The sequence below is a fragment of the Cygnus olor genome, chromosome 3 (assembly GCF_009769625.2).
Source record: "Cygnus olor isolate bCygOlo1 chromosome 3, bCygOlo1.pri.v2, whole genome shotgun sequence".
Classification (NCBI taxonomy): Eukaryota; Metazoa; Chordata; class Aves; order Anseriformes; family Anatidae; genus Cygnus; species Cygnus olor.
In genome coordinates, this window is record NC_049171.1 from 103,371,709 (window position 1) to 103,385,864 (window position 14,156).

The following is a 14,156-nucleotide window of genomic DNA, read 5'->3' on the forward strand; positions in this document are numbered from 1 at the left end:
CAACCAATGTCACTCATTGGGTTGGCTCTGAACAGTGGTGGGTCCCTTTTGGAGCCGTCTGGAGTCTGCTTTTATCTGACACAAGGCAGCTTCTGGACTCTTCTCTCAGAGGCCACCGTTGCAGACCCCTGCTACTAAAACTTGTCATATAAACCCAACACAGATGCAAATTAAACAGCAGCAGGAAGAATGGTTTACCACACGGGAATAAAGTGAACCAGCCAGGCCTGTCTTTGAAAGATTGGGAGAGCTTTATCCCTTTCTTGTTCTGCCTACATCTCAAATTATGACAGCATGCTCATGCAGAAATGCATGGAATTCTCCATGCTCAGCACAGTGAGTAAGACATATTTCACAATTAATGCTGACCTGACGCAAGTTAGGTGGCATTACAAAGGAACTTAGAACTGGCATCCAAATTCAGTACATCTCTAGATAAAAGAGCATCCTCAAAGAAAGACATCTCAAATATATCTCTTTTCTGAGGAAGGTAAAGATTACCTTTCTTTTAGAGAAAATAGTATGGACTTAACCACAAACTTAATAGTTAATTTGCATACATTCCTGGAAATGTCAGTATTGACTACATATTTTAGACAAAACTTTTTGAGGCTAGTACCTTGTTACATCCAGTCTCCATCCAGTTCTCAAACAAGAAAGTCTCATGTTGGGCCTTTCCATTTCAGATATATTGTGTCTATGCATGGTCTGTGCCATGGCAATGAAGTAAAAACGTGTCTTCCTGGGGGAATTTTTTCTTATCCTTTTAAGTTCAAATTTAGCCTTACTAGTACTTACTGAGGTTTCCTTCCACTCTGGATAATGGCTGGGTGACACGTTTTAATAAGTTTACTTGCAGCTGTCTGTTGTGTCTGGCAGAGAACATCTCATGGCTCAGCTAGGAAGGTGGCTGGGGCTTTGGTGGGAAGCTAATTTTTTATTTAAAATAAGCAAACAAAACACATGAAGGAATTTCTGTAATATTTAAACAAGGTTTTATGTGTTCGTAAATACCAGGCAAATCACCTTTGGTGTCAATAGATGAAGGTAAGGGATATAATTGTCCCACTATATAGAGCAGAGAAGTTTGGAACTAGCAGATCAACAGTAATATTCACCAGCTGTAGAGCTGAACCCCTATACACATTTGTAGCAGACCATTGATCCAATGTCCTTTACAACTTCACAGAATCTGCACCTCCAACTAGCTTTGAAGTAGGTCCTTCAGTGTGGATTTAAGTACTCACTTCAGACTACTAGTTAGCTAAAAAAGTTGGACAAAACAAGCAATTAACATGGCTGAAATCAAAGCTCAGAGCTGTTTGTTCATTAGTCCTGTAAGTTATGCTATGACTAGAGGGCATTTATGAGAATAAACCATCTATTATACTGTAAGAATAAATGAACTATTTAATCCGTAAACCTTGTCCAAATATACTTCTGCACTAATGCAGCCTTGCAGCAAATACATCATAAAGAATGCATTGTATTATTTTTCAGTCAGGAAAGTTGTTGAGGCACGTGCTTACCAAAGCAGAAGAAACCCCCCCACAATTCAGGTGGAAACAGTTAAAGACCTGCTGCTCCACTTGGACTGTCACAAGTCCATGGGGCCAGATGGGATCCACCCAAGGGTGCTGAGGGAGTTGGCAGATGTGATTGCTGGGCCGCTTTCCATCATCTGTCATCGGTCACGGTCATCCGGAGAGGTCCCAGATGACTGGAGACTTGCTAAGGTGACGCCCATCTATAAGAAGGGCCGTAAGGAGGACCTGGGGAACTACAGGCCTGTCAGCCTGACCTCGGTGCCAGGAAAGGTGATGGAACAGCTCATCTTGAGTGCAATCACACAGCATATGTGGGACAACCAGGGGATCAGGCCCAGTCAGCACAGGTTCATGAAAGGCAAGTCCTGCCTGACCAACCTCATATCCTTCTATGACTGGGTGACCCATCTGGTGGATGAGGGAAAGCCTGTTGACGTAGTCTCTTCAGCAAGGCCTTTGACACAGTCTCCCACAGTATTCTCCTGGAGAAGCTGGCAGCCCATGGCTTGGGCAGGTACGCTCTTTGCTGGGGTAAAAACTGGCTGGACGGCCGGGCCCAGAGAGTGGTGATGAATGGAGTGAAATCCAGCAGGCAACTGGTCACCTGTGGTGCTCCCCAGGGGTCGGTGTTGGGGCCCATTCTCTTTAATATCTTTATTGATGATTTGGACGAGGGAATTGAGTGCACCCTCAGTACATTTGCAGACAACACCAAGTTGGGGGGAAGTGTTGATCTGCCGGAGGGTAGGAAGGCTCTGCAGAGGGACCTGGACAAGTAGGTTCGATGGGCAGAGGCCAATGTGATGAGGTGCATCATGGCCAAGTGCCGGCTCCCACACTTTGGCCACAACAACCCCATGCAGCGCTACAGCCCTGGGGCAGAGTGGCTGGAAAGCTGTGCAGAGGAAAAGGATCTGGGGGTGCTGGTTGATGCTCGCCTGAACATGAGCTGGCAGTGTGCCCAGGTGGCCAAGAAGGCCCACGGCATCCTGGCTTGTATCAGGAATAGCATAGCCAGCAGGAGCAGGGAGGTGATCGTCCCCCTGTACTCTGCTCTGGTGAGGCCTCACCTCGAGTGCTGTGTTCAGCTGTGGGCCCCTCGCTACAAGAAGGACATTGAGGCCCTGGAGCGTGTCCAGAGAAGGGCTACGAAGCTGGTGAAGGGCCTGGAGCACAAGTCCTGTGAGGAGCAGCTGAGGGAACTGGGGGTGTTTGGTCTGGAGAAGAGGAGGCTCAGGAGAGACCTTATTGTTCTCTACAGCTACCTGAAAGGAAGGTGTGGGGAACTGGGGGTCAGCCTCTTCTCACAGGTAACTGCTGATAGGACTAGAGGGAATGGCCTCGAGTTGTGCCATGGGAGGTTTAGGATGGAAATTAGGAGAAAAAACACAAAGCCCTGAAGAGAAGGCTCTGGGGAGACCTTATAGCAGCCTTCGAGTACCTAAAGGGGGCCTACAAGAAAGCTGGAGAGAGACTCTTTGTCAGGGGAAAATGATAGAACAGGGGATAATGGCTTTAAAATAAAAGAGGGTAGATTTAAATTAGATGAAAGGAAGAAATTCTTTACTACAGCAGTGGTAAGGCACTGGACAAGGTTGAAGCTGTGGATGCCCCATCCCTGGAGGTGCTCAAGGCCAGGCTGGATGGGGCTTTGGGCAACATGGTCTAGTGGGAGGTCTCCCTGCCCATGGCAGGGGGTTTGAACTGGATGATTCTTGAGGGTCCCTTCCAAACCAAACCATACCATCGTGTGATTTAATGTAGTAGTTGCTACTTTGAGATGCTACGTTTCTGGAATAATTCTGCAGGAATGCATTCTGCAGTGTTTTAAGTCAATGGTTAGAAAAACACCTCACATCCAAAAAAACACTTCTTGGACACAGAACCCCCCAAACCAGCGCTGCTCCTTTATTTTATTATTTATCTGGTTCCTGCTAAGCACACAGCCCTCCGCGCCGCCTCTGGGTATCAATCAACCCCATTACTCCTGCCCTGTGCGGGGAACCACCACCCCCCGAGCCCCGTGAGGCGAGAGCTGAGCACGCCGCCCTCCTCCCCCTCCGCAGGGCAGGCCTGACGGGGGATTTTCCTCTCTCGCAGGCAGATCCCGCCCAGCCCAGCCCGCCTCCGCCCGCCCGCCCGCGGGCTGCTGGCGCGGAGCGGCGACAGCGGGGCCGAGCCGTGCCACACGCGCCTCACGCCTCGCGCGGCACCACCGCCACCGCCGCACGGACCTCACGAGCCTCACGTCCCCCTGCAGCCGCCACGCGCCCCGCCCTCCCCGCCCCTCATTGGCCCGCGCCCCGCCCGGGCCCTCCTGCCATTGGTGGCAGCGCGCGGTGCACGGGCTCGGCACGTTCCTCGGCGGCCGTTCCGCGGCGGGCAGGGCGTGGACGGCGGCGGAGCCAATGGGAGCGCGGCGGGGGCGGGGCTCGCGGCCGGGCCTGGGCAGGGGGCGGCTCGTGAGGTAAACAGGCGCGCGGGCCCGGCCGGGAGCGGGCCGAGGGGAGCGGGCCGAGGGGACGGCGGGCCGCGGCCGGGTGAGCGCTGAGGGAGCCGGGCTGAGGGGTGAGGGGAAGGGGGGAAGGGGGAAAGAGGAAGGGGGAAGGGGGAAGGGGAAAGGGTGGAAGGGGGGGGAAGGGGGAAGGGGGGAAGGGGGGGAAGGGGGGAAGGGCGGAAGGGGGAAAGGGGAAAGGGGAAAGGGGGGGGAAGGGGGAAGGGGGAAGGGGGAAGGGACCCGCGTGGTTTGTGCCCCGCGTGGTTTGTGCCCCTTAGAGCCCGTCTGCAAGGTGTCCGCCTTACCCTGGGCAATCACTGGAAAAATACTCAGCCTTCGGCCGTGCTGCATAAATTTGCTGGTCTAGTCTTATTTTCCTTTTCCTCCGGGAATGTTCCTGCTTGAGGATGGTTATAGAATAAATATTAGCTTTCCCGAGCTTGTTTGTGGCTGAAATGGAGGAGGAGAAAAATAACATGAGACCTCAAGCCTTGGTAATGTATCCGAGGGAATAATCATACTTTTCACGGACTTGTGGAGCCTCCGTAACAAAGTCATCAGGGATTAATGGGCTGGTGCATAGTTCTAAACAGGCACTGAGCAAGCAGACTATAAATAACTGCAGATATAAAAGTTTGGCTGGTATTCGCAGTTCCTGACCATCCGAACTTCTGCAGAACTGTTACATAATGGCACTATTTCTGATACCCCACTCTGGTCAGATTGCACCCAGCAAGAATGCAGGTGGGGAACTTTTTTTTGCAGTCCTTCTGGGTAATGGAAATCCAAACTTCTCGGTAAGCTGTATGGAAAAATAAAGAAGTTACAAAGCTGCATTTTATAAAAACGAAGCAGACTTTTACTTAGCGTTTAAGCAAAAAGAAATGTAAAAGGATACAAAAGATTTTTATTTTAATAACCTACAGTATACTTTTTCTGTAAAGAACTAGTGTAATAACTTTTGGCCTTTATTTCCTTGGTTGCTCGTCCTCAGATTGCTTCACTAAGCTGGGTATGTTCCTTGAGCATATGCAGAATGATTCTTAGCATGAGGTGCAGAAAGATAATGGTCAAAATCAATAGCAGATTGGTCAGCAACTTCAGAAGGGGTTCAGAAATTGCTCTGAGTCAAAGGCTAAAAGCAGACAGGTATCCGTCATTTAAAGAGAGCGTGGGGGTCTTGCATTTTTGTGCCATGTCATAAGTACTTTGTCTTGCACGTTTGTGCCATGTCGTAAGTTCTTCATCTCTCATTTTTACCTAGATAGAAAAGAGTCTAGCTGTGGCTCATGTGCTTACCCATCTGCTTGCTGTTAGACCTGAGGACTTAAAGTATTTACGAAATGCAGGAATTTCTTTACTGTTAGCAATGACCTTAGTAGCCTTAAATAAGATATGCTTAAAATAAGCAGTTGTATATTGGTCAGTCTTAATCAACTGGGGGGGGGGGGAAGGGGGAATAGGTGACCTCCTGAGTGTCTCCTTTTTAAAAATAAAGTGGTGTGATAAGTAGAAGAAAAGGTCAGAAGATGTGGAGAATTCCCTTACGTGTTTACCATCTGAGTGTTGATCGCCTTGTTTCATTGCTGTCAAGGACAATTCTGCGCTGGGCAACGCAGCTCTGGTTGTTTCATTTGTGATATTTAGAGCAGGTTAATAATAGCTCGTATGGAATCTTTGCAGCAGGAACAGAGCTTGTTTTGGCTTCTAGTCCTCCAACAGTCCTTGTACAGGCAAGTGGTGGACTGTTGTTTCACACCTTGTTTGTCAAGTTACATTATGTTTCTAGAAAGTGAAAGGGAAGAGGGGTAGTAGTTTAAGCCTTAGTTTCTAACTTTCCTTATGTTTAACTGCTTGGCTGGTGAATGAACTTATTTGTAGGCAAAGACTTTTTTTATTTTTTTTTTCTGTGCTTTTAAAAATTGTTTTAATATGGAAACTAGGGGTGGTGTGTTCATCATGTTCTTTTATCTTGTGTGTCATGGTATATTCTGGATTGGTTCCGCTGACTTGCTAAACACATCTCAGTGTTGTACACATGGTAGCTTATACTTACGAAGTTCTATTACTGTGTTTGTTTCGCCCCTACAATTTTTTTTTTTGTGTGTGTAGATTAGATCTTCATGTAGCCTCTTTATTGCTGTTTAGGTCTCCTTTTTCACCAATTACACAGTGGATTTTTGGGCATGCTGATTGAATGTACTGTAAAAGCACTTAGTATTCTGAAATGTCATAGTGCTCAGCAAGAGAGTAATCGGGACTGGGAAAGAGGTAATTGGGTAGTAAGTAAAATGAGTGTTTCTTTCACAGAACTCTCCTAAAATTAGGAGTCATAAATTTTGTTACATATCGAAGTGTTGTACATATCACTATCACTATGGGAAGTTTGGGGTTTTCAGAGGCTTTCAAGTTGTGTAAAGCTTTGACTTTTCTAGTCAGGAAAAACAGTATGTCAATTCTGTATTGTATGGAATATGATCTCACAAAATCTGTGCAGTGAGAGCACAAATAATCCTAGATTGTAGATCGTGTATTATCTTTGAGAGCTTGCAGATTAGGCCTAGTGGTGAGTTATGAGCTGTACAGAGCTCACTGCGCTGATTTACCGTAGTGTCAGAGATATCCCTCTGTATGATCACTAGTAGCTTAACTAAACAACTTGCCTGAGGACTGTGGCAGAGCTGTTATGTAGATGCTGATAGGCCATGCTCCCTTTCAGCACTGAGGTCACAGAACGGTGGAGGCTGGAAGGGACCTCTGGAGTTCGTCGGGTCCTACTGCCCTGCTCAAGCAGGGGCACCTAAAGCCCATTACACAGGACTATGTCCAGGCAGCTTTTGAAGACCTCCAAGGAGGGAGACTCCACAGCCTCAGGTGCCAGTGCTCGGTCACCTGCACAGTCAAGAAGTGCTTCCTAATGTTTAGATGGAACCTCCTGTGTTCAGTTCTCTTGTCCGTTGCCTCTTGTCCTGTCACTGAGCACCACTGAAAAGAGGTTATCTCTGCCTTCTTTGCACCCATGTATCAGGCATTTATACACATCTATAAAATCCCTCCTAAGCCTCCTCTTCTCCAGGCTGAACACTCCCAGCTCTCTCAGCCTCTCCCCATAGGACAGGCTGTTACTCCCCAGGTGCAGGACTTTGCAATTCTCCTTGTTGAACTTTGTGAGATCCTTGTGAGCACACCTTTTCAGCCTGTCAGGGTCCTGCAGGATGGCAGCATGACCTTCTGGTGAGTCAGTCATTCTCCAGAGTTTTATGTCTTCTGCAAATATAGAGGGGGGGGCATTCTATCATATTGTCCGGGTTGTTAATGAAGGTGTTAAACAGGACTGGACCCAATATTGACCCCTGGGGTACTCCACTTGTTACTGGCCCCCAACTAGATGCGCCACTGGCCACTACCCCCTGGGCCCAGCTGTTCAGCCAGTTTTTGATCCGACTCCCTGCCTGCTCATCCAGCCCATACATCAGCAGCTTCTCTATGGCTGTCTTATGGGGGACAGTGTCAAAAGCCTTACTGACATCTAGGAAGGCATTATCCACTGCTCTCCTGGCATCCATCAGGCTGGTCATTTCAGTGCAGAACCTTATCAGGTTGGTCAAGCATAACTTCCCCCTGGTGAATGCATGCTGACTACACCTGGTGATTTTCTTTGTTTGTCTGGAAATGGTTTCATCACCTTTGCTTCCCTAAGGATTTTGAACTCCACCATTTCATGGTCACTGCAGCTGTGGCTGCCTTTGACCTTCACGTTCCCAACAATCACCTCCTTTTTAGTGAGAATTAGATCAATTCATGCCTTCTTGCAGCAGTCTCCTTTGCCTCTTCTTGCATCCTATAATTTTCTTCTTCTTACAGAAGGGTTCTGACACAGCCAGAACAAGAAACATTACCAGCTCCTTAGCTATGTGAGCTAAGGGGGCTATGAATAGACTAGTATGTGTTGTAAGTTACTAAATTTGAACATAACCCTGGTCTCCTGGGCAATGTTGAAAGGCATGGGATCTGCATAGATATGCACACCTCCAGGATCAATAGTGGGAGGCCGAGGTGTTTGACCTGCTGTTCCCAATGATAACAGGGGTTATGTTCAGTGTGCAAGTCTGTGCCAGCCATAGATGAAAATGTGTAGTACCTCTTGCTGACTTTTTAAGTAGTGACTTAAGACATAGCGTGCATGTTTCTGTCTCTGTCTACAAAAAGGATTATAAGAAAAAGGTCATCTTATGCCTGAGGAAGATAGATTTATAGTAAAGTTATAGGGTGTGTCTAGTTTTCCAAGAAGGTTATTATTCTAATCAGATTTTTTGTATACCTTTGCTTGTTCATCATTTAATCCTTCAGATGTGTCTGTTAACAGTATGTTGGTAAGATGCTGGCTATGAATCCTAGTTTCATTTTGCTCTATGGTTTTTTGTTGTTTTAAGTACACTTGAATTCTGGACTGTATGCTGTAAGGGTCGGTTTGCTTAGGAGAGAGCACTATTTCTCTTCCCAGCTCTGGCACTGACATGTTATGTAACTTTGGGTAAATTACTTGCTGACTTCCCTGTGTAATAGAGAACGTAGAAAACGGTCTCATTTCTGTAACTCTTTGCGATGTACTAGTGAAGACTTGATACCTCTTTAAATGCAAGAGGAAAAGCTTTTATTTTCTCAAGAATATGGTCTTAAGTAAAGGTGTGTTTTATTCGAAAGGAATCTCACTTGTTTGCGAGATGGAGCTTTTTATTGCTTTCCAGTTTCCAAATTGCATTCTGTGTGCTTTAAGAAAAGTAAAACTTGAAATGAAAAAATTACAAAATGATAGTGTATGTAGAAAAACAAAACAAAAAAAAAACAACCCACAACTGCCAACTGATAGCCTCCCCCCTTCCTACTTGGCATTCAAGTTCAGAGCACGAGCTCCACAGGGAGGCCTGTCGGTTGCCTGTGTAAAGCCTCACGCTATGAAGCTGTGCAGATCCGTGTGTATCAGGCAGGGCACCGAATGCAGTAATCTCTTCTCTCCTAACTGGTAAAGTGACTCAGAGAGCATAAAGCTACTCTGCAAACTTGGACGGAGAGGTTTGTCATGTTTGTTTTCTGTTTGAAGTGCAAACATTTGGATTTGATCAGTAGAGCTTTAGTGTAACATTCTTGTAAATGCTCCAGGTTAGAGCTCTTGTACTGTGGAAAATTTGGTTTTTGAAGGGATACTTTATAACAACACTGACAGAGGGATGTCTTGGAACTTGTTAACTGTGTCAATTGTGGTTTTGTCCAAGTTTGCCATAAAAACAAAAGTGTAAATTCAGCTTGTACTAGTTCAGTGTGTTAAATGTATGCTTCAAATATGACATCTACCTAAATCTAATGTTAACTTGTGTGTTTCAGTCATGCTCCATTTTTGTTTTAACGAACAATTGTCCATGCTGCTGGATAAAGGATCCACATGCATAAAAACCAACTTTATTCACAGTATTTTTGAGAATTATTCGTGTGATTAAAGCTACACTTGTGCTTACAGCTTTTGAGCTATATAGAGGATTATTATAAGTAGTGTCCAGTGCATAAAAAGGAGGGAAAAACAACAACAAAACCCAATAGCTTTGTCTGGCTGGAGCTGAGTCAACTGTGGATGAAGATGACAGGCCTGCAGTAGCCCTCCACTAGGGTTAATGGTCGGGATTAATGTGATTATTTGTGAAATTAAATTACTGCTAGGTTGTAGCACAACAGAGCTTTTGATCTGTTCACGAGGAATAGATCGTGCAAGGACTGCTGCTTTTGTTTGTATTACCTTGGTGGAGGAAGAGGGGACTGTAAATGCTGCTTTGCATCAGTGCTGGTTGCAATGGGGATTGGAAGAAACAGCCTCGTAATTCCAGGATCAAAGGATAGTGGAGTAAAGTGTGGCACTTCTTACATCCAGAAACCCGCCTTTCTGAAAGGAAAAATGGTGAATGATGGGTAGTGGCTTGATAGCCCCTGCTTTGGAGAGTTTATACTCCAGTTAGAAAAGCAATCTAGTGTCACCACAGCCACGATGCAACAGAGCAAGAAAAAGTGTGAAAATGGCATAAACCTTTCCTTGCCTGGGTAGTGTATTTTAAAGACCTTAGAATGAGGTAAATGAAACTTTTTTTTTTTTCGGTCCCCCAATTGCAAATACTTATTTTATTGGAGCAGGAGCAGAACCCAGTCTTGGGGAAAAGTGAGTGAGTTTTAGCCTTAAAATCAAGACAAATCAGATCTACATCAGTGTAGTGGGAAACGTGTGCCTGGAACAGAATTTATTAGTGTATTGTATTGAGACTATTATAGGGGAAGTGAACCGTAATGAGGGAATGCACTCTCTTGCTAGGATCTTAATTGTGAATGCATTATTTCTACATTTCTGTCACTTGCCAGAAGTGGTTATGAAGCCTTGTGAATTCTGGTGGAAAGATGCATTTGTCTGCCAGGCAGCCCGCTTCTATCAGTGCACGTACTGCTGTTACAATGATTAGAGAGTAAGCAAGTTCTGCCTGCCTTTCAAAGGTGTTTGTCTTGAATTGCATTGGAAAACTTTGTGCAAGGGTAGTTTTAAAGTTCCTTTCAGAGACTTGAATTTAGTTTAAGGAGGCTTGAATCAAAGCCACGGGGCAGAAGTCTGATAATTGAACTCTTAGTTCTGTTGCAGGTCAGATCTTTAAACAAATTTCCTCTGAAGTGGAAACATACATGAGATGCAAGGAGAGGGAAGAATGAAGGGATAAGCAAGGCACATCTTCACTGTAGTTTAAAGGAAAGAGATAAGTTACAGAACATCTTAATGAATAACACTTGTTTTGAAGTTACCGTAGTCTGCTGCTGAGCTTAGGGCCATGGAAAAACTGTGCAGAGTACCTGGTCACTTGTATCTTGTTTGTGGTTGTGGGTTTTAAAAATGTTTCATTACATCTATTTTTTTTAATTTCATATTGTTGCCACAGCTACTTTAGCGTTCATGGTGTGGGTGGTTTTAACACTGATTCCAAGATTATAGTCCTTGTTTAGATACAATGAAGATAACAGTGATTGTGATGATGGAAAATAGGAAGGGGGAGGGCACAGAGATTGAATTACATGCTTATGAAGGAAACAGTGTAAACAATTATCTGCCTTACTATTTGTACTGTCTGATGTTTTTCATTTTTAACGCATTTAAAAGAGAAGTTGGAGATGATGTAGGCACTTAAAATTACCTAGAGGGGAATGTGGGCTAGTGCAAAACTGCTCTGTGGTGGTGGGCCTGTATGGGGCTTGTTTTATTTAAATTGACAGTAGATGAATGTCTTTCTTGTGGGGACAGTAAACTGTTGGTGGTAGAGAAGTAATTCCTCTGTGCTGAGAGAGCTGTATTTTTGGAAGAAAGTTTTCAAAAATACTTCTGGTGTATTTCTGTAGGATTAGAAGTCTCCCTGTGCTTAATCTCTGTCCTGTGTATGTGTTTGTGTATACATACACATGTAATGTGTCCTGCTAAGTGTGGGATCTACAAAACTAGATTTTTTCCAGTTGAGGAAAATGCCTCCAGTATCATTCAGTTCAGTTCTTGTTGCACTTAGCTCCCACCTTCATAGCACTTGATAAAGCATATAGACATTAGCCGAATGTTCTTTTCTCTTGATGTCTGTTGCCAAAGGAGTAATAATTTCTGTGTGCGCGCGTTTGTTTCCTCTGCATTTTCCTGTCCTTGCTTTGTCAGGTAAAGGTGAGGACTTGGTGCTCAGAAGATGAGGAACTGGAAGTAGATAGCTTACAGATAGAATTCTGTTTAAATAGCAGGAATATGGTTTTGATTTTCCATGTATGCTTCTCAGCCTTTTATGCTAGTAACTCTCCTTGGGGTTTTCTGCATTCTTTATTGAGCCATGCCTCGTCTTTGTGCTTGAGCTGTGGTTTCCTTTCAGTTTATTAGCTACCTGCAGGGAATCTGTGAAAGGTGGTTGAAAACAGCAAGTCAGTTGCCTGTAGACTTCCGTTTGCTACACAGAGGCTGCTATTCCAGCAAGCGAAGAGGTGTGGGGCTGAATGGTGCATTGTAATAGCCCATCCTTCCGCTGTGCAGCATAGGAATGTGTTGCTGATGCTTCTGGGCTAAGAAACCACTTGCATGATACCTAGATGGCTGTAACCACTGTGTGTAGGAAAGTGAGGATGGTAGCATGGATGTCAGAAGATTATCAGGAACAAATGATCCAAGTGCCATCTTTTATAGCCAAAGACGATAAAGGAGAATTGTTTGTCTTTTGCTTCATAATATATTTCACAATGGGGATTGCACACAATATGATATAAAAGTATATATAAAAAAAAAAAGTATATAAAAAGATATAAAAAATATGATATAAAAAATATAATATAAAAGTGCATTTTGTAGCATTAAACTAGTGGTTAAATGCTACAGAGATTCAGAAATAACAGTTGTTACAGGTCTGGAGTTTAGGGATAGGTTTTGTAAGGGTAACTACAGAATAATGACTGGGGTCAACTTAATTTTTATTTTTACAGCTAACATGCTAAACCTAGATGTGCTGCTAACACTTGACTATCTTTCTAACAACCATGCTTTAAAGCATGTAATATATAATACTCGCTTCCTGGCTATAGCAATTATTCCTGATTTTGATCACTGCTTAACAGGTGTTAATAAATGTCAGTGTACCTACCTAGGACATGACTTAAATTTGTGGTCTTGGTAGTGCTTGGTACCTGTTGAAGCCAGATTTTTACAAAAACTCTGAGAGAAGGGTGAAGCTTAGGCAGCATCTTGTGCTGGTAGTATGCCTCCATATTCTATGTCAGAAATCATGGATGTAGATGCAAGTCCTGGACCCTCCAAACTGCTTAAAACCCTACAGTCAATAATCCTTGCTGTGCTTGAAAGATGTGGGAGATAAGTGAAATAATAATAATAATCAGGTGAAACTCTCCCTTGCAAAATGGTTTTGGTATCCCAGCCAGTCCTGATTTTCTTTTACATGAATGACAGTGATAAATGAGAGCCAGTGTCCTGAGCCTAGCTGTCACTGGAGATAAAGGAGTTGGTGTAACTTGTTCTTCTCGCACCATCCTGCGTCCTACAATTCCTGGTTTGTATCTGAAGATGCTGAAATTGCAGTAACTGCTGTGAATCTAAGATGGAGTGCCTCTCAGATAGGAAGGAATATGGAGTGAAAAGGTACGGCACTGTGGTGCGATGCATTCCAAATGGTGTGCAAGGCTGCAGTAGGTGGGTGTTCTGAGCCTTGTTATGTTTACAGCTGAAAGTAGCAGAACGAGGTACAAGTCAGGGACTGAGTGGATTCCTTTGGAGGACAGACAAAGCTTACTGATTGGCATGGGAGTGAAGAAATTCAGCTATGTAAAATGAGCAGGTATGGCTCCAGGGCAGTAATGGGATGTGGCAGCCATCAGTATGCTTCATCTGTGTTATCAGGCACTGAGAATACGTTCCATGGCCTGATAATCAAAAGTTGAATTCTAGTGCTTTAATCCTTTTTAAAAATTTGGGAGGAATTAAGACAGCATTTGCAGTGTTGCTGAAATTTATCTGTCTTTGATTCCTCCATTCAATGGTAACTTGAATATTTGTGTCAAGTCCTGGAACGCTGCCCTAACTCATGAACCGTCACAGTCAGAGGAGTGACACCTTACCTTTGCCTGGTAAGGTGACAGCCAACTGTGATTCCAGCTGGCTGAAGTGTTATCTGAGCTGCAAACAAATTCCTATGGTGGCTGGTTGTCAAAGGGAAATGAAATTGTCTGGTACATACTGCTCTGGCTCTTAAGTGATTTGAACCTAGTTGCAAACTTGTTCCTTGACCTGTTGCCTTTTTTTTTCTTTTTCATCTTTCAGCAGGGAAAGAAATAAGTCATGGCGGGGGATGCCATCATGATCATGAGAGGTTTGACAAAGCTCAGTAAGGCCGTCCTGGAAACCCAAGCAGGACAGCTGCGGCAGGTGATCCTTGGTGGCGATGCGGTTACTGTTGCAAGGAGTCTCCAGGCTGCTGCTGAACAGCAGTTTAGTTCTGCCTGGGGGAAAGTGCAGGTAAGAAAAGCTCTTGTGTGCATAGACTAGTATGATGTTCTGGCTC

General features: G+C 44.7%; 1 protein-coding gene across 3 annotated transcripts in view; it reads left to right on the forward strand.

Annotated features, from left to right (window-relative positions):
* The first annotated feature begins 3,937 nt into the window (after positions 1-3,937).
* COQ8A (coenzyme Q8A) overlaps positions 3,938-14,156 on the forward strand; it is a 38,482-nt gene continuing 28,263 nt past the window's right edge. Inside the window, exons 1-2 of one of the 3 annotated variants that reach the window (XM_040552942.1) lie at positions 3,938-4,014; positions 13,916-14,110. In XM_040552942.1, coding sequence (XP_040408876.1) covers positions 13,934-14,110 — 177 coding nt within the window. In that variant the 5' untranslated portion in view covers positions 3,938-4,014; positions 13,916-13,933. Of the gene's footprint in view, positions 4,088-4,772; positions 4,789-13,915; positions 14,111-14,156 lie in introns of those variants that run through there. The other 2 variants (XM_040552941.1, XM_040552943.1) reach the window with 2 other exon arrangements.